This window comes from Petaurus breviceps, unplaced genomic scaffold (assembly GCF_028583685.1).
Source record: "Petaurus breviceps papuanus isolate PSGF00001 unplaced genomic scaffold, PetGlider_PUasm1.0 90330, whole genome shotgun sequence".
In the NCBI taxonomy this organism is placed as follows: domain Eukaryota; kingdom Metazoa; phylum Chordata; class Mammalia; order Diprotodontia; family Petauridae; genus Petaurus; species Petaurus breviceps.
In genome coordinates, this window is record NW_027187219.1 from 1413891 (window position 1) to 1439487 (window position 25597).

Genomic DNA, 25597 nt, shown 5'->3' on the forward strand with positions numbered 1-25597 from the left:
TTTAAATCAAATGGCTAAGTTCATATTTGAATCCAGAGGTAAAAGAGAGCCCCTGAACTCTATGGAGAAGTTGCTGTTTAGCTGTTTTGCAGCTGTGTCCAACTCTTTGTGACCTCAATGGGGATTTAACTGGCAAAGACACTAGAGTGGTTTACCATTTCCTCTTCTAGTTCATTTTGTAGATGAGGGAACTGAGGCAAATAGGGTCCCGCAGCTAGTAAGTATTTGAGGCTGCGTTTGAACTCAGGAAGATGAGTCTTTCCTGACTTCAGGCCCAGCTCTCTATCCACGGCGCCACTGGCTGCCCTGACTGAGAAGCACCATCTCAAATCTGTCCTTTAGGAAAATTACTTTGGTAGCTATATGCAAGCCAGATCAGAGTGGTGAGAGACTGGAAGCAGTGAGTCCCACTGCAGAAATGACAAGAGCTGGCAACTGACTACATGTGTAGGTTAAAGGAGAGTGAGGAATCATGATAACTCCTCAAAGTTTCAAACCTGGATACACACAACTGGCCCACGATGCCCTTGACAGAAATAGAGAAAAGGGAAGGTTTGGGGGAAAAGATGAGTTCTCTTTCAGAGGATGAGTGTGAGGAGCTGTCCCATCTGAAAGGGCCAATAAGTAGTGGAAGATGAATGATCTTTAGGAGAGAGCAGGGCTGGAAGTATAAATCTGGAAGTCACCTTCATAAATATGATAATGAAATCCATGGGAACTTATGAGGTCACAAAGTGAGAATGCAGAGAAAGAAGAAGGCCCAGAACAAAGACAGGGAGGGCTACAGGTTGAAGGAGAGGCCAGACAGGTAAAACGAAGACCAAGAAAAAACTATGCCATGAAAACACAGAGAAGAGAGAAGACAAGGTGGTCAACAATGTCAAATACCACACAGAGATCTAGAAGATGAACACAGAGAAAAGGCCATGAAATGGGACAATTAGGAGATCACTGATAACTGTGAAGATGAAACTGGAAGCCAGAGAGATGAAAGGAAGGTTTGTTCCTAGGAGTTTGACTTTAAAAAGTAGAAGAGATATAGCATAAAAGCTTGAGGACATTAAAGGGTCTAGTGAGGGTATTTCTAAATATAAGGAAAATTTAGGCATATTTGTTGGCAGTATGGGAGGAACCAGAAGTGAAAGACTAAAGATTAGAGAAGACGATCTTATCGAGGTCATCTAGAGAATGCAGGAGGGGAGAGGATCAAGGGTACCTGGGGTTGGCCTTGGTGAGGAGGACCATCTCTTCAGAGAGTGGAGTAAAGGAGGAGAAAAGAAGGGATGTTACAAAGGAGTTTGACCTCTAGAGAAAGGAAGAGGAAGCCCATGGCAAATGGTTTTCCTTTTCTCAGCAAAGTGTAAGATAAAGTCTTCAGCTGAGAAGGTAGGGGGTGGTGGTGGTGTAGAGGGCTTGAGAGAAGCTCTGAATAGTTTCTGTGGTGAGTGGAAGAGAGAATCAATTAGGGATGGAGTAAAAGGATTAACTTGGGTGGTGAGGACCCTTTGAGATTAGGCAGCATAAATTTGTATTGGATCCAGTCAGCTGGGTTGAGTGATGTCCTCCAACTCCATTAGGCATCATGTGAGCAGGAGTGGAGAAGGCAAATGGCAGGAGTATTCCAGGGCTGGAGTCTGGCATGGTTATGAACACTGATGGGACAAGAGGGAATGGCCTTGAGATTAGAGGACAATATGGAGCTGAAATGGTTAATAACAAGGTAGAAACTGAGAAGGGGGAAAAAACTGAAGTTAGAACAGGGGCAATGGACTGGGACACTAAGGAATGGACAGATTTGGAAGTTCTCATGAGGATGATGAATAGGTTTAGGAGGGGAAGGGCACAGGGAAATACGTAATGATAGGCCGGTATGATCTCCTAAAGTTTTCTTTGGAGGTTTTGGTGGTAGAAGTGGAATATTGTGAGTGATGGTAAAGGGTATGAAGGAGATCCCACATGTAGCTTCAGTGGAATGAAGGTTAAAGGCACTTAAAGCATGAGGAATTTGGAGCTTCAGGTATTTGAGTAAACATCGAGATATGCTGAAGCCTCCTAATAAAAGGGCACTCTCCATATCGGTTCATAAAGAAAGACTGTGAAGTAGGCACTGAGCATCCTGAAAAAGGATCCTAAATGGCACAGGGGATGAGAGTGAACAGAAAGGAGGAAAGACTGATGACTAATGTGGCAAAGCAAGAATCTAAAAGTGGCCATGGGGAACATGAAGTATTCCAACCTTCCTTCTAGAACCAATGTACTAGAGTGGAATAAAGGAAGGTCAGTGTCATCTAGGGATAACCAAGTCTGTGAAAAGAACAGAAAATGGGAGGAGCACAAGAAGAAAAGTGTGAAAATGAAGAAAAGTCCATTAAACAAGAAAGGAAAGAAGTCTAGAAAGCATAAAAGAGGGATAGGAAGCATAAAGGATGATGGGACACTGAAGAGGGAGGGTTGAGGTGGACAGGGATTAGAAAGTATGAAGTGGGTGACTGAAGCACTTACTCTAGAACAAAAGTCCCAATCTCCAAATAAGATGAGTCATCAAAGGTTAGGTTGCCAGCCTTCTCTAGCAGAACCAGAATGATGAGCAAAGGTAATTTGGACATATTAAACTGGAAGGGACTATGAAAATAAATGAAATGTGCACAAAAAAAACCATTTCACTGCATCACAGGGACTGGTATACATCAGCATTCAGCTTGAAGAATAGAATTTACCAAGTCCAGGGTCAGGGATTTCAAAAGAAAATGTCACAGATATTTAGTTTTGGAAGGGGGCACAAAAGAAAGATATTGTCCAAGAAATGTGTAGCAGTGTAGAGAGAATGATGGACAGACAGCCTAAATGCTGCTATGGTACCTGCGGTAAGTTAAATATCTAGAAAGTCTCTAGAGTACTGGGAAGGTCCACTACAGAGGTAAAGGAGCACGAATTTCACATGATGAGAAAGGAAGTACAGGTTTCAATACCTTCATCGCTGAAAAGAGTCCCGTGCTGTGAAATCACAAAGTCATTCAAGTATTTAATTGGTTAAAGTAACCAGTTAGGGATCCAAAGAGACAAGCAAAGAATTGGCAAATAGCATGCACCTGGTAATAAAAGTCGTCCAGGTAGGGATCAGTGCTTTGTAACTGCATCATCTGGATCTTGGAGACCCAGTCCTTCTCCCGCTGTAACATAAGGTTTGCATATGGGTCCTTCCATAACTGCTCCTGATGGCTGCTCCGGTGACCACCTCGCTCCCCAGCTGCACCATTGATACTTCGATGTTGACTAAGGAAGAGAAAAACAGGCTTAATTCACTCCAAGACTTGGGACTGCTTGCTGCTTTGTTTTGATGCTGTTAAGAGGCCTTTAATGAATAGTCATCTCAGCTGAGTGATGTCCTCCAACTCCATTAGGCATCATGTGAACAGGAGTGGAGAAGGCAGAAGGAATGAGTATTCCAGGGCTGGAATCTGGCATGGTTATGAACACTGACAGGACAAGAGGGAATGGACTTGAGATTAGAGGACAATATGGAGCTGAAATTGTTAACTACAAGGTAGAAACTGAGAAGGGAAAAAAGTGAAGTTAAAACAGGGGCAAGGGAGTAAATAACAGCACAAGAGTAAACCATACCAATTAAAACTTTTTTTAGATGGGAATATGTACCTAAGTCATGATTCAGGGGAGATGACTGCCACATATAAAGAAGTAACTGGGAGTAGAAAATGTCCTACATTCCCTTTAAGGAAAGAACACGAAACATTTGGAGAATTTTGGAACTTGAAGCATCTTTGGACATCATCTAATTCAGTTTCATTTTGCATAGTCATAAGAAAAAAAAACGAAGGCTGGTTAATGGCCTTGCTTCATGTGCAAGTGAAAAAAAAATTAGCGGGGCTCACTTTGGGAAGTGCCTCTTGGCCGCCACTGACAGCCCCCGGGCTTTGAAAACTCAGATGTTGATGCTTCCCTCTCTGGTAACTGTGACTAGGTATGGATGTATGTAATGGTCAGACAGCCGGAGGCCTGTCTGCTTGAAATGTTTCTGTTTTCTTGTAACTTCTGTCTGTATACTCTGAAATTTGGGGTGTTGACTTTTTCCCTTGAACTAGGTAAATGATATGTTTGGTTGATTAAAGCAAGATTGTTAACACCTCCCCCCCAAAAAAATAAAAAAGAAAAAGAGTTAGCCACTGCAGGTTTAAGAATATAATATCTAAATTAAAGTGGTCAACAAAAGACAATCCAGAATCTGGTGGGAAGAGATTCACAAAGTGAGATCTGCTTTGAAAAGTCTGACCTAAACCTTAATCCAGGTTCATAACTGGCCTGACAAAAATTTGGTACTTGCTTCTTTTTGTATAAAGGATCTTGGCAATCTGTGGATAAAGTCTTGTCAACATTCTTTTTAAAGCCCTGTCATAACTGCACAAGGGCACAAGAAACATATAGAATGACAGTTTAATGCTTAAGGAGCTACCAATTTAATCTCAAAACAAAAGAGATTTCTTGTTGGTAAAGTAGAAAACTGATCCAACCATTCTGGAAAACAACTGGGAACCAGACCCAAAGGGCTACAAAATTATGCATACCACTACTAAGTCGTCTGTAATCCCAAAAAGATCAAAGGAAAAGGAACTATATGTACGAAAATATTTATAGCAGTTCTTTCTGTGGTGGCAGAGAACTGGAAGTTGAGGGGATGCTCATCAATTGGGGAATGGCGAACCAGTTGTGTTATAATGACTGTGATGGAATACTACTGTGCTATAAGAGATAAGGGGGGACGGTTTCAGAAAAATATGCCAAGACTTCTATGAGCTAATGCAAACTAAAGTGAGAAGAACCAGGAGATCATTGTGCACAGTAACAGCAATGCTGTAATGATCAACTGTGAAAAACTTGGTTGTTCTAATCAATACAATAATGCAAGATAATTCTGAAGGATTTATGAAAAAAAGCTAGACACCTCCAGAGAGAGAACTGATGAACTCTGAATACAAACTGAAGTATAACTATCTCACTTTCTTTGGAGAAATATGGCTAATATGGAAATGTTTTGTAGGATTTCACGTAACTGATATACTAATTGCCTTCTCAGTGGGGGAGGGAGGACAGAGGAAGGGAAGAATTTAGAACTCAAAATTTTAAAAGTTTAAAATAAATAATAAAATTATACATACACACATATACACAGACATATGTATATGAGTATATATGCATACACATATACAAATACACACATGAAATATTCTCCTCTCTGGCAGTAAGCATGAACCCCTATAGAGAAGTGAAATTCCAGTTAAAGAATGTAACTGCATTATATTCTATATAAAAAGGAGACGAATGAGTATAGGCGATAAGGAAAAAAATGTCTAGAAAATGAAGCCTTGGCAGCCCATCTGTCACTCACTATGTGAGCCAGGTCATAACATCTGTCACTTGGCCATAAGATTATATTTGGTCTTAACACCTAAACCTTTACAGTCAGTCAAGAATGCATATGAAATGTTTACTATTTAAGAGTATAGTACAAAGTAATACATACACATAAAATATATACTATATAATGAACTATAGCTATACTCATGTCAAGGCATTCCTGGAAATAATAAGGCAAATATAGCCAAATAACTGTAGCAGAAGTTACTTTGAAACACAGAAATATGATCTGACAAAGGCATGAACAGAATGCACAAAAGGCCAAGGATGGAAGTAGGAAAGTTATATGGGCATTAATATAGGCTCATCTGACTCATAATAGTGAATGTGTGAGAAATACAATAAGAGAGTAGAGAGCCTTGTCCATGATGGAGTACACTGTGGCATAAGAAAGGATGAGAGATGATTTCAGAAAATTCTGAGTAGTACGAACCGATACAGAGTGAAGTGAGCAAAACCAAGAGAACAATTTATAAAACAGTAACATTATAAAGAAAACATCTTGGAAAGGCATAAGTTCATTTGATAAATATCTACTAAGCACCTACTATGTGCCAGATACTGGGACATAAAGACAAAAAAAATCCCTGTCCTTAAAGAAGCAAGTATTGAGAGGGAGAAAATTATTGGTGGGTAAATGTGTATAAGCACACATAAAAAATTTTTGAGGACAGAATGCTAGCTTGTGGGAGGATGAGGACAGGGTACTTATAGAAGATGGTACTCAAGCTGAGCTTTGAAGGAAAATAGGGATTCTATTACAAAGCAGAGGTAAGGAGAGAAAGCATTCTGAAACTAGGGACAGCCAATGCAAAGGCAGAGATGAAAGGCTGAATGCCATGTACAAAGAAAAGCAAGAAGGTCAGTCTAAGTGGGAAGTAGACTGTATGGAGATAAGTAATGTGAGAGGAGTCTGGAAAAGTAAGTTCAAGTCAGATTATGAGGCTCTGAACAGCAGAATCAGTATAAGACACTGAAGACAAAAGGGATCACTCAGGTGTCGAGCAGGGAGTAACAAGGGCGGATCTGTGTTTTAGGACTATCAGTCTGGTGGCCATGTGGAGAATGGACGTTTAGAGGGGAAAGCGGAGAGGAGCTGAAGTGGTGATACCAACTGGTAGGCAACTATAATAGTACAAGTGAGAGGTGATGAGGGTCTGAAGTATGGAGATGATTATATGAATGGAGAAAAGGGAAATGAGGTGAAATATATTGTGAAAATAGAATAAATAAAACTTCCCAACTGCTTGGATTTGAGGGACAGCAAAGAACTGGTTATCAGGGTTCCAGAATCTGTAAGGTTTTAAACCTAGGTAACTAAAGAGAGGTAGTACTCTCAATAGAAATAAGAAAACTATGAAAACAGGCAAGTTTTTTTTGGAAAGAATAATGAGTTCTGTTTTGTACATGTTCTGTCTGAGATGCCTACATGACATACAGGTAGAGATATCAACAGTCAGCTGGTAATACAGAAGGGCGATTCAAAGGTCCCAGAAGAGAACACTGGGGTACAGCAGTAAAACATGGAGGGTCGTGATAGAGCATTCTCAGCTCAAGGCTTGATGAACCACAGTCACACATGCTGTACACTAACCTTGACATCAAGATGTCATTGTGGTCTTCAATTACAATCACAAATTATGAAATCACAAAAATGACCAACATGGGGGTGAGATAAGGGTGATGATCCTGCAAAGGAGACTAAGAAATAGCCAGAGGCGGGAGAACCAGGAGACACCAGCATTGTGAAAACGCATGCAGGAGAAATGTGTTGAGAAATAATGAGATAATAAAATGGAAACAATGGAAGCTTCTTCCTAGGAGCTTGGCTGTGAAAGTTATTCAACTTAAAACATTATATGGAACCACATTAGCAATATGTTCAAATAAATATACGAGCATAGTAATTCTTAGTGCTTGGAATATGGATGTTGTTTGGATGAGAAGAATAAGCTGTTGTGGAAGTCCTGAGATGACAGAGATAGAGAGACTGAGATCAATAGACTAAGAGATAGCTCGGATACTATACACTTCAAGAAATCATGCCCCAAATCTATTTAGAACTGAAGGACAAAGTAAAAATAGAATCCAATGATCATCTCTTGGGGAAGAAAAAAAAACACAGAGAAAATGTTCTAGAAATATCTCAGTCAAAATCCAGAGCCTCCACATAAAAATAAAAATGCTGTAAGGATTCAGAAAGAAACAGCTCAAGCACCCAGGGCTCACAGTCAAGATCACAGAAGACCTGGTAGCTTCTACTTAATCCATAAGGCAAAACAGATAATCTTACAAAAATAGGTTATCCTGCAAAGCTGAATATTAGCCAATGGGGTAAAAGTGACCTTTAATGACATAGAAGATTTTCCAGAATTTCTCATGAAAAAGACCAAAACTGATTAGGAACTTTGAAATACAAACACAAGGGTTTAGAGAAGGGAAATTGATTTGAGCAACTGGAAGGGACTGTATGTTGTTGCAGAACTAACATCCTAATGGGGAGAATAAACAAGTGTCCCATAGGAACCTTAATGTCTTCAGAGGGTATCGAGGAAATTAAATAGAGAAAAACAGAAGACCTGGGGGTGAGGGATGGCACTGTTTCTCTTCTGAAGGTTTTAAGAGAGGAAAAGAGAAGAGCATATTACTGGAGAAAGGAAGAAGAAAGGGACAGAACTTGCTATTTCTCAAAGTTTGTGAGAAGAGCATACAAACACAGAGAAAGGGGATGTGGCAGAGTAGCATCAGACAAATCTCACTCTTATCTGACACAGGACACAAGAGCGTTAAACACATAGTTTGTTGTGGAAATTTATTAAACTCAACAGAGAAGTAAGTACAGGGGGAGAGGGAGGAAGATACAAGGAATGGAAGAGCCACAAACAAAACTTCCTGATCCTTAAAGGGCTATTAAAAGGGGGAAAAGAGAAAAGCAAAGGATATAAATGGGTGCCTTCAATTGGAAATGGATGAACTGATCATGGCATGTGAATGTACTGTGGCATAAGAAATGAAGAGAGATCTCAGAATATCCTGAGCAGTGTGGGCTGATGCAGAGCAGAGGGAGAAGAAGGTAACACTATAAAGAAAAACATCGTGGTGCAGTAAGAGCGCCGGCCCCAGCGTTGGGATGACCTGGGATCGAATCCGGGCTCAGACATTCACCACCCACCCAGAAACACCTGGCCGTGTAACCCTGAGCAAGTTACTTAACCCCAATTGCTTTAAAAAAAAAAAAGAACTCCAATCAAAGCAAGAAGCAAGCGTGTTTTGGGAAGGGCCTGTGACGGGACTTCACACAAGTGATGGACTCTGCATATGGCTTCAGTGAGGATTCATGTTGCTTGGTTGGGCTTCCTTAGTTTTCTTCTGTCTCTTACTTTTTTAATTTTCAGGGAGTTTATAAAAAGAGAAAGAAGAGAACAAAGAGAGAGAAAGAGAGTCGAACTGCTGAAACATTTTTCACAAGTACACAGGAGAAGGCATGAAGCAGGGTAGTTTTGAAAGTGGAGATTCATTGTTCCCCATACAATTTTCTTTGTGTTCTGCTGTGCACGTGGAAATGCTAGCAAGAAGTAAAGCCACAGATTTTGTGAAAAGTCAAAGCAAGGTGGAAAAGACTGAGCAGGCAAGCAGAAAGGCCAGGTGAGCAAAGTCCCAGGAAAGAGACCAGAAACAGTGTAAATGTCAGAGGATCAAAAGGACAAGCATCATACACTTGTTTTTAAAGACTCAGGGAAGGGGAGGCCAGGTAACACAGCAAGTAAGAGCACCGGCTCCAGTGTCTGGATGACCTGGGGACTGAATCCAGGCTCAGACACCCAGAAATACCTGGCCGTGTAACCTTGAGCAAGTTACTTAACCCCGATTGCTTAAAAAAAAGACTCAGGGAAATGCAGAATATTTTAGTTTAATACTAATACTTAAGAAAATTAGAGAAGAGGTTTATATTTATCAATAATTTTAAAAACTAATTTTAAAATTTTTTAAAATTTACATAGAATATTTCTTCTAAGTAACTCAACAAATTTCATAAATTCATTCATTCATTGCTCACCACTCTTATAAAGTAAGAAGACAGAGGACAGTAACTTCCACATTTATGTTTTAAGATTTTCAGAGCAATCTTCTCATAAAAGCTTTGTAAGGCTGGTAGTGTAAGTAATATTAGATTCTTGCAGAGGTGAGAAAACTGAGTCTCTGGGGGTTATGTGACTTGCCCACGGTCACACAGTGAAAATGGATTGCAACCAGCATTTGAATCCAGGTCTTCAGAATCTAAGACCCCCACTCTGCCTACTATACTACACTGTCTAGTAGTTAAATATGCACAATCAAATATCTGGGCACTGTAAAATTGCCCAGGTGAAATGCTAGAATTTCTCTTTCCTTTTTCCCCCATGGCTTTTTTTCCCCTCTTTTCTTTTTACACATACAAAAGGGAAGCCTGAGCTGTAACCTTGCCTCAGATACTTACTAGTTGTGTGACCCTGACTAAGTAAGCCACTTAACCTCACTTTACGACAGTTTCCCCATCTGTAAAATGGGGATAACAACAGCACCTCCCTCACAAAGTTGTTGTGAGGGTCAAATGAATTTACACATGTAATGGGCTGTGATAAACTGCTGTATCAGTGCTATGGTTATTTTTATCATTGTTGATATTGTCATTATCTGATCAGCTAATCCATGAGGGTATTCTTAGATGTCAAAACAATCTGTACAGTAGAAATAATCTCTTCTGTTACCACCACCCAAACTCAGGAGAACTTGGCACTCACTTTCTGTTCTGCTGCTGTCTCTGATGTAAGAGTCGACGGTGCTGTGGGTGAAGGTGAGTTGTGTCTGGTCTGAACATCTGGGACTGAGGTCTATGGAAAACAACAGTAACATCCAAGAGTCATCCAAGTGAGAAGAAGTCCTCTTGTGTTAGGAGAGTCATTTCCAATGCCTGCTCTTCACTTAGCTGATAGGTGGTGGTTAACGAATTCACGTTTATAAGTGAACATCATTTTAGGGCACTAAATTACAAAAGTCTTCATTAACTTTAGGAGACCTGGTTGTGACCTGCTATCAAAACAATTGAAAAGCGAGACCCTGAAAGTGCTCATCTCCTAAAGGCAGTCCTGATAATCAGTGAAGGGTTAGCAAGGATATATACCCATTTTGCTGAATTTCTCATTTTAGAAGCAGGGACCTGTTTCTAGCACATGCTATACTGCTACGCTTTGTCAACAGAGAAGAAATCCAGTGAGCATCCAATGAATGATACTTAATCAAAAGGAAACATCTTATTGTAGTTACCTTAGGTTTTGTAGGTGAGGTCCTGGGCAGGAGGGATGCTGCTGTGCTGGGGGTGGTGTAGCTGGTGGAGGTGCGCCAAAGAAGGCACGGAAGCCAGGAGCTGGGGGAATCATTTGCCCAACCCGTCCCTGAAGCAACTTGGGATTCATAGTAGCAAGAGGACTGCTTACAAATCCAGAGAGCCGAGCAAACTGGCTGGGAGACATCCGTCCAGGCTGCAGGTACAAAAAGGGATAAGACCTTCAATTCAGCTACAAAAGACCTTATGCCAAGGGATCAGCATACTTTTATCCACCAGAGTATTTCTCCATCAATAGCTTTACTGGTGGGAAAAAACAAAATACTAAATAAATAATCTTTTAAAAATAGCTTTACTGGGAAATGTACATATTTATAGCTATAGAGAAACATATCTAAACCTTACTGTGGCCTTGGGGGGGGGCTTGGCGGACAGGGAAAAAAGAACAAAGTAAAAAAAGTACACATCAGAGAACAAAAGACAATTCAGAAGGAAGCAAAGAAAAGATGGACGTCTCAACATGAGCATTATTTATCATACAGGCTTTCTTGAAATGAAAATGTATTGTTACATATTTTGAATCCTCTCTTTTCTGCTATGCACATGACAGGCTTTTATTTCTTTCTAACTTTGTATTTAAGTTTGTAATACGCTTTTGTTTCTTTTTGCTATTATCTATTTGTGTTCTGGCGTTTGAATTTAAAATAAAATTTTTTGAAAAAAAAAAATAGCTTTACTGGGAAAAGCAAAGTGTTGAATATGCTAGGGAGTGACAGAGTAGTAACAAAACCCCAATGCTACATCTTAGGTAAGGAAGTGAAAGGCCCAATCTGGCCAGAGAGAGACAGCCACAGCTTTACCTGAGCTCCTCCCAGAAGCTGTGCCCTCTGAATAGGGCTGAGAACAGGCGCGACACTGGGAGGGAACGGGTGGCCCAGAAGGGAAGAGTTCTGGAAAAAAAATGGGGAAACTGAAGCTTATTTTAAACCAAGAAAGTCAATCAACAAAATATATATACACTCAGGAACACAAAACATACTTGGGAAACATGTAAAAATCATATAAATTTAACAACTTAGGATATCAAGCTATTTTCTAGGAGGAACAAAATGGAGAAAGAATGACACTTCAAGTTATAGAGAGACTGATTATTTGACATGGAGAATTAAATGGTAAAAGAAGGTTTAAAAAGCCAAAGATAAGTTGATCAAATTGACAGTCTGGATTTATAAAGAAGAGAAAGTTGAGGTGAGAGAAATAATTAAACAGCATGAATCATACTAGGCCTTAGGACTTTTTGAGATTCAGTTTAAGAAACTGAAGTAGAGAGGTTGTAGAAAATACACGTCCAGGTTCAGGATACAGGCAGCAGAAGGTGGTACAGGATATAAACACATGCACATCCAAATGAAGTAGGAAAGTGCAATACCGCAACACCGCACAGCTGGTTTGGAGACATCCTCTCGCCATAGGGAGCTGGATATCGCTGTTGCATCGGGGCACGAACATGAACAGGCTTCGGACAAAGAATCTGTCAGAACAAAACAACAAACAAACATAAAATTGGCCTTCAATACAAGTCAGTTTCTTTCACCTACTCTCAGTGTCCCTCCCCTCAGATTTTTGAGTAGAAGTAAATAGAAATTGATGGCGCTGCTTCTAAATAGGTTCAAGCATGGACTTCCTGTTCTTTTCTCTCTCTCACAAACAACAATGTGCCCATTTTAGCTGAGGGAGATTTAGCTAATTCTCCAGTATCCCCACCCCTTCCATGCTGAGGGAGGTACTAGCAAATTCTTACTCCCAGGATGGCACATTTTGGTAAACAGTTAGGGATAGGGAATGGATAAGAAAGCTGGAGGATTAACTAAGCCCCATTCTGGAGACTCTGTGATATTCTGATATGGCCTCCATGCTCAGCAGCTTCATGACACACTGTGACTTTCTACTGTTTCAGACAGAAGTGATCCTGGCTGGGCCATACCAGTACCTCCCTCCCCCCATACCTTCCAAATGGGCCTTCCTTTTCAGCTGCTGGTTTCAGGTGGAGGAAAGTCTATGGAACAGGACTGCACAGGCTCTAGGGAAAGCAGGGACATCTTAAGGGTACAAAGGGATGTGGACAGCACTGTGTGTTCCCATTCCCCCCAGCCTTTGATTATCTGGCAGTGTTTTGGATAATCACCAAAATATTTTTTAAAATACCATCAAGTGGTAACCTGTTTTCAATTATTAGACAGCAGCAGCAGCAATGAATGATAGGGGCATCTTTCTGTTCTTTACTCTAAATTGGCTATTTTCCTTTCTAATAGAGTGCCTACCAAAATCTTCCCCCACCTCCCAGAACAAATCCACTAAATGATTTTGCCCAGATTCCCAATATCCTGGGCTGAGTGCTTGTGAATGAGACATACCTGCTGGTTAAAGCTGGGTACAGCCATCTGCTTAGGTGGGGTGCCTATTGGAACCGCTCTGACAGGAGGGCTCCCAATGACGGGAGAAGTTGAACGCCTCGGTAAGGCCCGCTCAGAAAGGTCCCGCTCTTCTTCCAGGCCCTGGGGGGGTCTCTGAGGCAAGGCATATTCTAACACAGACACTGTAGGCATTTCCTGATTGAAAAACAGAGTCATTAGAAAACTGGACATACAAGCGTTAGCAATTTCCAGAGATAACTAAAACATTCTAAGATAATATGACCTGAAACAGTGGCATAGTTTTAGTGGTGAATGGTCAGAGTAAATTTAAGTGGCAAAAAAAGAATATCCCAAATTGGAGAGACAAATGTTATACTAGATTAGACTTTTTCAGCTACTACTGTACCTCACATTTCAACATGCCTTAATAAATGTTTGGTGAACAGAGTCTTTAGGACTCAACGTGTCAAGGATTGTGCAAGTCACTGGGGATACAAGTTCCTCAAGGAACTTACATTCTGCTTAAATAATGATACATTGCACAACGGCAAACTATTTGTGCACTCTGCATTCTTAATGTAATTCACACACTACCTGAGCAAGAAGTGGTCCTCGGATGCGTCTCAGAACTGCAGAGCCGTCCCAAATGCTAGAACTGAGACCTCCAGGCTGGTGGTGCAAAAAAGGGAAAAGAGATGAATAAGGGCTGGAACTCTGGAACAGCTGGAATTCTCTGGTGGCTTTATTCTATTCACCCGAATGAAGACAGAGAGTCCAGCAATCTGAGAAAGCACATTTCACCACTGAGCCTTGTATGGAGGCCTACCGCTACTACAAGTTTTTTAATTTTTTTATTCACTTTTGGAAACAAGCTTCTCGTGAGCTGCAGCAGAGGGAAAAGCTACCAGGCTTAAGACGTCACTCAACTACATCCCTGGGTGGAAACCCCAGAAAGGGTCCATTTTGGAAGTCCTCAGAGCCTGGGGATCCACTCACCTGCACAACTGGCCTGGTCTGCAGTGCCCTCATGATAGCTGGGTCCTCCAGTTCATTATCAATCACCATTTTACTGAGTCTTTCAGCCAGGTTTTCTTCATGGTCTCCCAGCAAGTCCATCTCATCAGTGCTCCCATTGCCAGTCTGTTCAACTGCCACCACTGGCTTCTCTTCCAATTCGGCCAGGCGCTCGTGTGCTTCCTGCCAATCATCATCTACAAGAAAACCACAAAGATGAAATTGCTAATAAAAGCACTCATGTTAGAAATCACCAAGTGACTAGGGTTTACAGATTTGGAAATTCTTATTCTTGAACCTCTGCTTTTAATTTTTTTTATATTCTCTCTTCTTCCTTCAGAATGATCTCTACTTCTAGTTTCTACCATCACCTTGAAGGGGAAGAGTCCCAAAGACACATCTCCAGTCCTGACCTCTCTCTCTAGTCAAGGTACATAACTGAAGTTCCAACTAGCTTCTGGATGTCTCCACCAGACTACTGCACTGATACCTCAAAATCAACATGTTTAAAGTGAAATGAATTTTCTCCTAAAACCTGCTCCTCTGCCCCCCAATTTATCATTATCATTCCAATCACCCTAAAATATCTCAAGGTGAAAATCCTTAAGGAGTCTTCTGTCACTCTTGCTCTCTATACCCCTAATTAAGTCTCTCACAACCAGTCCCTTTCCTATTTTCAATGTCATTATCCTTGTTAAAAGCTTCAATACTTTCTATATTTGTTCTGAGGTAGCCCTAGTTCCACAAGCTGGTAATGTTATATTTAATAGTTAATACCTTCTGGCTGTTTAAAGGGGAGGAGGTTAGTAGAAAACCCTGGCCATCTCCCACCTAGCTTCTAGTAAATTGGTCACAGTTGAGGGGGTGGCTTCCTATGAGAAATGCAGCAGGACCCTCCTGAATCAGTAAAATGTACCTCGATAAAGGAAATGACTGAGCTAATTTAGTGGGGATCGGACTCCTTTCTAAACTGATTTCTGATGGCATAGCTTTCAACTTGCATGAGCTCTGCATCACCTCTAAGGAGGTGGTTCTAAAAAAGAACACATAACGTGCGATGTATTATGACTAAAAGCAGACAAAGCTTCTCTAGATTTGGGGCCCGTAATCTTCCCCCGTCATCTCTTGCTTTGCATGGTTGTTCCGAGCAGGAGCCTGGAAACTTTGCTTTCACTTTGCTCCCCCCTCCACCCAGTAGCCAGTAGAACTTTGGTCTCCTTCCTAGCCTTGCATGCTGAACCAGGGCTGTTCTAATCTGAGGTTGAGCTATGTAGCAGAAGCCTGCTGTCTTCTTTTTCCTCTCTCTTCAAGCTTCCCCCCCCCACCTCTGCTTCATATGGACAGAGTCCAGAAGGTCTAGGAGAGGTAACTAGTGTCATTCTCTTAAGCAACATGCAGTAAATGCCTACAATGTGCCAGATACTGTGTTAAGTACTTGGAATACAAAGACAAAAGCAAAATAAACACTCAGTGCTCCCTTTATCAGAATAACTGTGTGTTTTCTGTGTTTAAGATTAGGGTTAAGAACTATAAGTTTTATTATAAAGAACTTATTATGGATATATTTGAAGTTGTTGAGCTAAGGATTCCCAACAGTCTATGGATCGTGTTAGAATGCAAAATTCCCTGAAATAATTCTTTATATTTGTATCCTGAGTTCCCAGAACAGTACCTGGTACACAGTAAGTGCCTAATATATGCTTATAGATTGGTACTTTAATGCATACTAGATTAACATGATCATTCCTGAACAAATATACAGTACATATTCTGATTATATCCATTAAATACTTCTCTTCTGGGAGCAAGATGTGGTTATTTTGTGGGTTCTGCTTTGCTGGTATACTAAGTCCAAAGTCTCAAGTGTTCAGAATTCCTGGAACTTTCGTAGACTTAGGGCTAGAGGAGATAATAACTTGTGCAAATTGGGAGTTCATTACCAGTTAATTACTACTGTTAATCTTTTTTAAGCCAAAGCTCTGATCATCGGGGCGGCCAGGTGGCTCAGTGAGTGAGAGCACCAGCCTCAGCGTCAGGATGACCTGGGGGGATTGAATCCGGGTTCAGATACTTAGTACCACACCCAGAAATAACTGGCCGTGTAACCTTGAGCAAGTTACTTAACCCCAATTGCTTTAGAGAAAAAAAAAAGCTCTGAACATCAATCTTCACATCTCAAATACCTTTGAAGATCCCCTTTGGCAACTAAATAAAGCTCAATCTCTCATGTGAAGCTCACCATGATTTGGGGGGGGGGGGGGTCACAATGCATCTTTCCATTCTTATTAGCCACTACTACCAATTATATTCTCTGCCCTCTAATCAAATTGCTACTTCCTAATATAGAAGCCTGCTCTGAAGTTCTTTCCTTGTGGGCTTTACTCTGCCTGGAATGCCCATCCATTTCTTAGCTATTTCTCTGATCCTCCCAGCCAGAAAAATGTCTCCATCTCTTCTAGCACTTTATATTTCTCATTAAACACATTTGACCCTAAAAATGAGTTATTTGTACATGTATTTTCTATTCTACTAACTCCATGAAGACAGAGACCCTGTCTCCTTTTTTTTTTTCCATCTCCCTCCTCCCTTTCCCCCACCTAGGAATTTACTGAAGATATTCAATAAATAGATATTGAGTAGGTATCTGTTAACCCAAAGTTTACCTCTGTGAAGTAGGTAGAACGGAGATGGTATTTTTGTTTTAAAAAGAGAGAAAAAAGCCACTGCCCATTTCAAGAACAGATCAGAGCTCAGATAAAGCTTCCCTTCTACCAGTGTAATATCCTGTCTACTGCATCACTGGCATTTATGGCACTGATTTTAAGGCACCTTAAAAAACTGATACTGAGACTTCCTTGTGTTCACACCACTAATGGGTCTTGCTCAAAGTGACTCAAACATGAGCCTCCCCAGACATGTTACAGCAGCGCTGCACTAGCACTGCTCCTGTCTGGAGCACTTCATGTCCTTCCATCATCTCCCAACTCGGCCTCTTCCTTTTCATTTCTACAGACACAATCTGCATCCAGCTTCTGCTTATCTCTTCCTTGGGGGTGCTTTTTTCCTTTCTAGCATCCCTGCTACTCTCGGTCTGGGACAGTTTTGCCAGACATCTTTTCTTGTTGTTACCACCATGCCGTACTGGTGTCTTAGGGTCTCACACTTGTGATGACCAGAGCCCCATTCATCACCCATTTGAGCTTTTCTAAACCATATTTCTTTCCTTCTTCCAAAGATTCTTTTCTATAACCAATCCATTCCTATATCTATGAGAAACATGCTTCTCAGACCAGTTTACCAAGTTCAATCTCATTCACCAAAGAGCTCCCAAAATCTCTACTTCCTCTCTGAAACTTTTGATAAGGAATTAAAAGAAGTAGCATTTTCTTCCTAATTCCATTCCATTTAAATATACAATTCTTTATCCATTCATAACATATAGTAATGTTCCTCTTTGGTTGTACACATTACATATTTTGTGTTAAACTTGTGGATAAATTGCTTGTAGGTTTTCTGGACAGGCTATGTATCAATGCTGTATGTCTTAGGCAATATTTGGTAAGAGATCAAGGACAAATGTCTACCTCTCTCTACGTACTTGATCTTATGTAGCACCATACAGAATGACATTTAAGAGCTGGCACTCCATTTTACAGATGAAGAATCTTAAGAGCAAAAAATGTTAAGAAACTCAATGGGAAAAAAAAGCAGAGACAAAACTAGAACCCAGGTTCTAATTCATAATCCAGGATTCTTTTCACTCAACCATGTATAAATAAATGTAAACTCTTTATATTTGAAGGTAACCAAACCCCACCACCAACAACAAAATTTATAAGTATAAGAGTAGAGAGTCATGACTGAAAAAAGATCTGGGCCTTTTAGACCACAAGCTTGACATGAGTCAGCAGGACAGTACACTCAGGGAAGAACAGTGGCCAGGATGGTAAAGGTAAGGTTTCTGTTGCCCTAAGGAGCTGGCCAGGCCGAACCTGGGGTGTGATGTTCAATTCTGCTCGTTACATTTTAGGAAGAACAATAAGGAGTTGTAAAGTGTCTCACCAGAGGGTAAAGGGTCTTAAGATCATGCCAAAGACTGCAGAAGACAGGTTTGTTTATCCAGGGCAAGACAAGGCTTAGGGGAGTCAACTATTTAGAGAGTTATCAGGTGAAAAAGGGATTGTCTTCATTCTATTTTGCCCCAGAGGGAAAAACAAGTAGTAATGGCTGGAAGCTTTGAAGAAGAAAATTTGGACTTGCCTTTAAGGCCTGTGCTTCCCCTCCCTGAATGCCATCAAGCACAGGATGGATCACCACTTGTTGAGAAGTTATAGAATTCTTGCTCAGGCATAGTCTGAACTACATGGTCTGTGAGGTTCCTTCCAGCTCTGAATTTCTGTGATATAGCAAGACTCTATCTTGTCTTTTTTTTTCTTTTTTGCCTTTTCTTAAAGCACTAGGCCCAATATAAAATTAATATTACAAATAAACAAAATAATTGGTTATACTCATCACCCTTGTGGTAAACCAAAGCATCCTCGAACAGGATAAATAATTCCCCATATCTTGCAACTATGGGAAAACTACATTTGACAACATTCCTATTATCCACCAGGTACTGGGAAGCATTGTAACTTTGGAAACACTATTTAGGAAACAAAGGATTTTCCCTGACCCTCAAGTAGTTCATTCTGGTACCAAAGAAAGCAGATCTAGAAAAGACATAACAAATGTGTTTACAGAAGCATACAGATTTGTAAGTGCTTTCCAGACATACCAGATTATCTTTTTTTTCTTGCTTTTTGGAGGGGGGAGGGCAGGGCAAATGGGGTTAAGTGACTTGCCCAAGGTCACACGGCTAGTTTTTTGTGTTAAGTGTCTGAGGCTGGATTTGAACTCAGGTACTCCTGACTCCAGGCCCGGTGCTCTATTCACTGTGCCACCTAGCCACCCCAATACCAGATTCTCTTGCTTGCTCAACAACTCCCTGTTTATAAGAATAAATAGTCCAATGACAATTTTCATATCATCTTCCTTTTTATAGAAACAAATTTGAAAAAGTCACCTACAAATTCCAAAGGTTTTCATGGCACTAACAAACTATGTTTTGGCTGTAATATCTACAGAAAAGACAACATTTGTAACACAGAGGGTTGGGTAAATAATGAGTTATTTCAGGCCATGCTTCCTTCAGTACAAGGGATAGCACTGCTTATGTTTCTACTTGCCATTTCCCCTGCTAAGATCCTACTTCTCTCTGGGCACCAAACAAAAAAAAAAGCAGGAAGAGTAACCTTTTAAAAACCATTAGTTCATGACTCTAGAGGGCTGATGATGAGGCAGGCTACCCACCTCCTGCCAAGAGGCGCAATGTGGGGCTACCCACCTCCTGCCAAGAGGCGCAATGTGGGGCTACCCACCTCCTGACAAGAGGCGCAATGTGGGGCTACCCACCTCCTGACAAGAGGCGCACTGTGGGGCTACCCACCTCCTGACAAGAGGCGCACTGTGGGTACGGGCTGAAATATGTTTCTGGACATGGGCAATGGAGGAATTGGTTTTGCTTGACAATGTGTATTTGTTATGAGGTTTTGTTCTTTTCTTTTCTTTTTTTCTTCCCCCAATCATGGGTTGTAGTTGGGTGAGAGACAAAATAAAATTTTCTAAATTGAACAGAATAAAAGGACAAAATCACTGGTTTGGTAACTCCTCTGGTCCAGAAGTTCTATTTTTAAAGTTAGACATTTAATCCTGAATCCAAGGGGCATGTTTGCATAGTGCACCATAATCTTACTATTCTCATTCTCTTTTCAATAAATGTACAAAGTCACTTAGAAGCATAGCGTGTGGCATTTTGAATTCCAGTGCACTCACTATGTGGCAACACTTTACTCTCTATACTTTTCATATGACCTAAAGAATGCAGTTACTCAGATAAGAAAAAGTTTGACCTCAATCCATGTAGGTCACAAGTGGCATTGCAAGTCAAGAAGAAAACAAGAGGTGTGACGGGGGAGAAGAAGGGGGAAGAAAAAGGGGGAAGAAGAATGGGGAAAAGGAGAAGGAAGGAGAAAGAGGAAGGAAGAGAAAGGAGAAAGACAAGGAGGAGGCGGTAGCTTTATTCTTGGCATTTAAATCAAGGTCTGTTTCCTTTCAATCAAAAAATATTGACCTTAAGACCAGACTCTCAGATTCTTAGCTGCTTTTGGATTTAGACAATCCCACCAGCCACATCAGTGGTAAATCCAGGTGGCCTTGAGGCCAACGCTGAAAGATCAAGAAGCATTAAAGGGTAAGAGCAGGAGAGATGATCAAGAAGTAATGGAGACTTAGATTGGGGACAATCCCAAGAAAGACAGACTATTACTTTAGAAGATAAAGAAATACCCAAGTTCAACAAAGTAGAGATGATAGGCAAGCAGCTCCTTCTCTGAGTTTGTTTGGTACACAAGTTTTGCCTTGTTAAAACTTTACTTGTCCAAGTTTACTACTCCAAGATCACACAAAAACTCATCTTACACAGAGCAGAATCACATATTTTCTTAAAGAAGTCTGATACTTGGTACCACTAACCCATAGTTACTAACATTGCTAGGCTGATTCAATCAAAAAGTGGAGTCTCTGAACATATAACAATTACACAAAACAGGCTAAAGGAGCTCATTGATATAACTGTAATTACTGATATTTACATGGTGCTGCTTATAATTACTGAAGTAGTGTGTGTGTGTGTGTGTGTGTGTGTGTGTGTGTCCGCATAAAATCTGCCAACAGATTTTTAACTCCAGTCTCTTATCACAAGATTTTCTCAAAGGAAAACCACTATCTGAGAAAATCCTTTCTGTTCAGAAGTTTGTTGAATGAAAAATTCTTCTTACACATACTTCCTCTCTAGGCCTGCAAGTAACCTCATAGAAAAAATTATTTTAACTCTCTTTATTTTATGCATTCTGTTCTTTGTGGTTTTCCAACAGCAATGTGTATGTGGGGCTTGAGGGAGGGGAAAGGGGTTAAATATCATATACCCAAATATTCTTACAATGTAGTATCATTCTCATTTTTAGAGGAAACATACTCTAAGTAAATAACTTTTCCCAGAGTAATACTGAAAGTTACGCAGAGAGCAAAGATCATTCTTTCCATGGTTGCAGGTTTAAGACTGAGCCATAATAATACATCATCCATGAACCAATTCAGTCAAAGTTTACTTTAACATTGAAGACTCTGTGAAAGGGGGAAAACAGAACATGCTCTCAATGGATAAAATAGTTCTAGATATTAGTGCTCAGTATTTTGTGCTATGTTGTTACATTAGTTGCCTATGAATGCTATTGTCCTAAAGATAAGACAAAATGACAGACAGCTCTCTGGCCCGTGACTCTATCTCACATAACCTGTTCTTTCACCCTGGTACCAGCAGTCTCCAACACCTTGGAGCATGGCATCCTTTTAGCTTGGCATCCACAGAACAATCCAGGAGGCCTTTGGGCCCTTTCTCTTATGGTTCTGACTCGTACCCAGAACAGTACTGTTTCTTCTAGTGATAGTTTCTTAGTCCTATGTAGAATTCTATAGAACTCAATTCCCATTCTTATGTTCTCTATCACTTTTCCCCCTGTCTTCATCTCAGCCTAATATGTAGTAAAACTTAGCTGTATTGAAAACTGCAGAAAATTCTTTAAGCATCTTCTGAGGCTTCCTTTTTCCCCCATCTGTCAGCCTCAGTCTCGTCCACTACTATTTATTGTCTGCTCTTTCCTCACTGCTCATGTGTATATATTTGCTTCCTACTACACTTTGTCTGGATTACTCATGTGAACAAATGCCTCAACTCTGAAGTCCTACACATATTTTTGCATCCTAACTTTGTCTCTATCATTACATTTTCTGTGTCATTAATGTCATCCTTCTTATCTGAAGGATGAGTAGACACTGCTTCTCAACTCTAAGGGGGAAAGCCCAAAGAGCTCCACGCATGGCTCATGGACTACCCAATTATTTCAAAATCCAGTTTAAAATTGGAATTAATTTTTCTACTTGTTGCAGGGTCTCTACTTCTTTCTGAAAGTCACAAAAATAAAGGCTGTTTCATGGTAACATCAAGCTTTAGTGGCAGAGACCCAAAATAGAGATGTTAGGTTGGTGACACCAAAAAGGTACCAGAATGCTTAGAATGGGAAGTGACGCTTACCAACTGCACCTGCTCCAAACGTGTCATCATTGAATTGATCAATATCTTCATCTTCTTCCCCCAGAGCCTGAAAAGCATCATCATCTTCATCCAGAGGACAATCTTCTAGGGACTAGAGAGGCAAGAGACAGGGTTAAGATATTCAACAAGTCCACACACCTCTATGCCATTTTCAGCTCTGAAAAGATCACTTTGAACTGTTTTCTTTGTTAAAGAATACAGTCCATTAACTTGCATGATGACTGTGTTCTCTCGTCTACACAACCTTATCTAACAGGTGACACTCCTTCCAAAGGTGAATTTACTTTTAGGACAGTGATCTCCCTCAGCAGCTAAACTATTTCCCCTTTTCTTCCTGGGGTTCCATTTCTTGTATCAGAAATCTTGGTTCTGTTGATATATTTTTTGATACTACTGACACCTTCCAATACCCCAAACCCACTACACTAAGGTCCATACCTGCCAAATACATTCCCCGAAAACAGCTCAGCTAAAATGAGTTAATAGCTTGACTGCCACTGATAATGTGTCACCTTTTGTTAGCAGAAAGGATGTGCTTGAATGGTCTGGTACCAACATTGTCCATGGCATTTAACTTCAGCTTTGTTGCCTTTAGTTACATTTTTATACATGCTTGTATCTATATTGTGTACAATATTTTCCTGACGTCATTTCACATGATTCATCAAAAAACCAATAAAGGGATTTCTTCTTAAATCTCAACTGCTAGAAGTCAGAAGTGAAACTAATCCTTCACTTCCTTATCTCACTGTTTAAAGTAGTAAAAGGAACTGAAAGTTAATTATATTACATTTCTGGCCCTGAGTTTTAGGTATTTTCCCCCATGAACTTATCTCCAACCATGGTCATCTATTTCTCAATCTATCACTCCTTTCTTTTAAATATTTCCCAACATTCTCTCACCCCTAACTTGGGAAATAAAAAGAAATGCCTCTATAGCAAGTCATCAGGTTCACAATTCACTCCATTTTCCAACAAAGCACATCTTGATAAATCATCTCCATGGCCTTACACAAACTCAATTGCACGGCATATGAATTTTTCCTCCTCCACTTTGTTGTTCTTAGTTTATTATTCCTTTCTGCTTAAAAAAAAAATGACAATAGCCAACTTATTCCCATAGTCATCAAAAGTCCATGAGAAGTTAGTGCAGTTTGGGGAGCCTCGTGTTAAGGCTACAAGTAGACTTCTTGCTAATTCTAACGGGGTGAATGAACCAGAGGTTTAGCACTATGCCCTGTGACTCAACTGTCTAAACTAGTTGGTACACTGCATAGAGTCCTGGACTTGGAGTCAGTTAAAAAGTGACTTCAGGGGCGCCTAGGTGGTTCAGTGAATAGAACACTGGCCCTGGAGTCAGAAGGACCTGAGTTCAAATCTGGCCTCAGACACTTAACACAAAACTAGCTGTGTGACCTTGGGCAAATCACTTAACCCCAATTGCCCTGCCTTGCTCCCTCCAAAAATCAAGAAAAAAACAAAAAGTGACTTCAAAATCTGTCTCACACCCTTACTAGCATAGTGATCCTGGGCAAATAATTTAATCTCTGTCTAATTTAAACTCTGCCAGTTTCCTCATGTGTAAAATGGAATTACAATACCACCTACCTGCCAGGGTGGTGATGAGGATAAAATGAGATATTTGTAAAGTGCTTTACGAACCTTAAAGAATTATATAAACGTGAAGTGTCATTACTATTACTAATAATTATTATTAGAATCACAGAACATAGAGGTGTTCAAGTAGCTGAGGAATGTAAGGGAAAGAAGCCCTATATTTCCCTATTTTAAAGATGAGGAAGGAAATGTGGTGCAGTGGAAAGAATGATAATCTTGGAGTCTGAGGACCTGGGCCTGAAGTTCTACACTCTCATTTTACTGTTGGTGTGGTTTTTGTGCAAGTCAATTAATCAGTGGGCCTCAGTTTCCTCATCTGTAAAATGAGGGAGTTTGGAATAGATGGTCTGAGGTCCCTTGCAGCTCCAGATCCATGAGCTTATGAAATTCAGAGAAGTCAGTTGCTTTGCTTAAAGTTACCAGGTTAGGAATCACAGAATTTTAGAACTGGACATAAAAGGAAACTGAAGCCTAGCAAGTATATGTTATATGTAACATACTCCCTCCTCACTTAGAATTTCCAGCTTCCTTCAAAGCTCATCTCAAGTTTCACCTCATTCGTATATATCCTGATCCTTCCCTTCCCCTCTTCCCACCACTATAAACTACTTTGTGGGTGTATTTGCTTTTAAGCTGAAGGGCAGGGGATGACGTTTAATTTTTACTTTTGTATCTCTGGAGAACAGCACAGAGACCAGCACACAGGGTCCGATCTTAGGCTGGAAGGGGCATCAAAGGCTATTTCTTTCAACCTCCTTATGTCACTGATGAGGAAACTGACACCGGGAGAGGAAAGACCTGCCCAATGTCACCCTAAATTGGGTCCTCCATTCCAGTCAATGCGCCTCCCACTAGCAGAAATGTAATAAAACCTTGTTGAATACATGAAAGGTAACAGTAGAAGAATTCTGTGTTTGGAATCAGGAAGCCTGAATTCAAGTCCAGCTCTGCTACCATTTAGTACCTAAGTCACCTAACCTCTCTGGGCCTCAGTGTCTTCCCCTGTAAAATAAGGGGGTTGTAGATGTTCATTAAAGCACTTTGCAGTGCTTGATTCCACTCTTGTGCCCAAAGACACATAAGTAGCAATTCAGTAGTAAGGCTGAGATTCAAACCCACTTCTAACTTCCAGACCAAGACCCTTCCCACAATGCGGTCTGGCTGTCTCTTTACTGGTGGAGATGGACGGACGGACGGACGGACGGACACACACACACACACACACACTCTCTCTCTCTCTCCTCCTCCTCCTCTCTCTCTTTCCATCTCTCTCCCTCCTCTCTCTCTGTCTCTCTCCCTCCTCTCTCTGTCTCTCTCTCCCTCCTCTCTTTCTCTCTCTCTCTCTGTCTCTCTCCCTCCTCTCTCTTTCTCTCTGTCTCTCTCCCTCCCTCCTCTTTCTCTCTCTCTCTCTATCTCCTCTCTCTTTCTCTGTCTCTCTCCTTCCTCTCTCTCTGTCTCTCTCCCTCCTCTCTCTGTCTCCCTCCTCTCTCTCTGTGTCTATCTCCTCTCTCTCCCTCCCTCTCTGTCTCTCTCCCTCCTCTCTCTCTCTGTCTCTCTTTCCCTGTCTCTCTCCCTCCTCTCTCTCTC

General features: G+C 40.8%; 1 protein-coding gene across 1 annotated transcript in view; it reads right to left on the reverse strand.

Annotated features, from left to right (window-relative positions):
- PATL1 (PAT1 homolog 1, processing body mRNA decay factor) overlaps window positions 1-25597 on the reverse strand; it is a 39412-nt gene that overhangs the window by 12530 nt on the left and 1285 nt on the right. The window contains exons 2-10 of the mRNA XM_069108063.1: window positions 22373-22484; window positions 14164-14378; window positions 13762-13836; window positions 13168-13362; window positions 12183-12284; window positions 11614-11703; window positions 10735-10949; window positions 10212-10301; window positions 3090-3273 (exon numbers count right to left, since the gene is read on the reverse strand). Coding sequence (XP_068964164.1) covers window positions 3090-3273; window positions 10212-10301; window positions 10735-10949; window positions 11614-11703; window positions 12183-12284; window positions 13168-13362; window positions 13762-13836; window positions 14164-14378; window positions 22373-22484 — 1278 coding nt within the window. The remainder of the gene's footprint in view (window positions 1-3089; window positions 3274-10211; window positions 10302-10734; window positions 10950-11613; window positions 11704-12182; window positions 12285-13167; window positions 13363-13761; window positions 13837-14163; window positions 14379-22372; window positions 22485-25597) is intronic.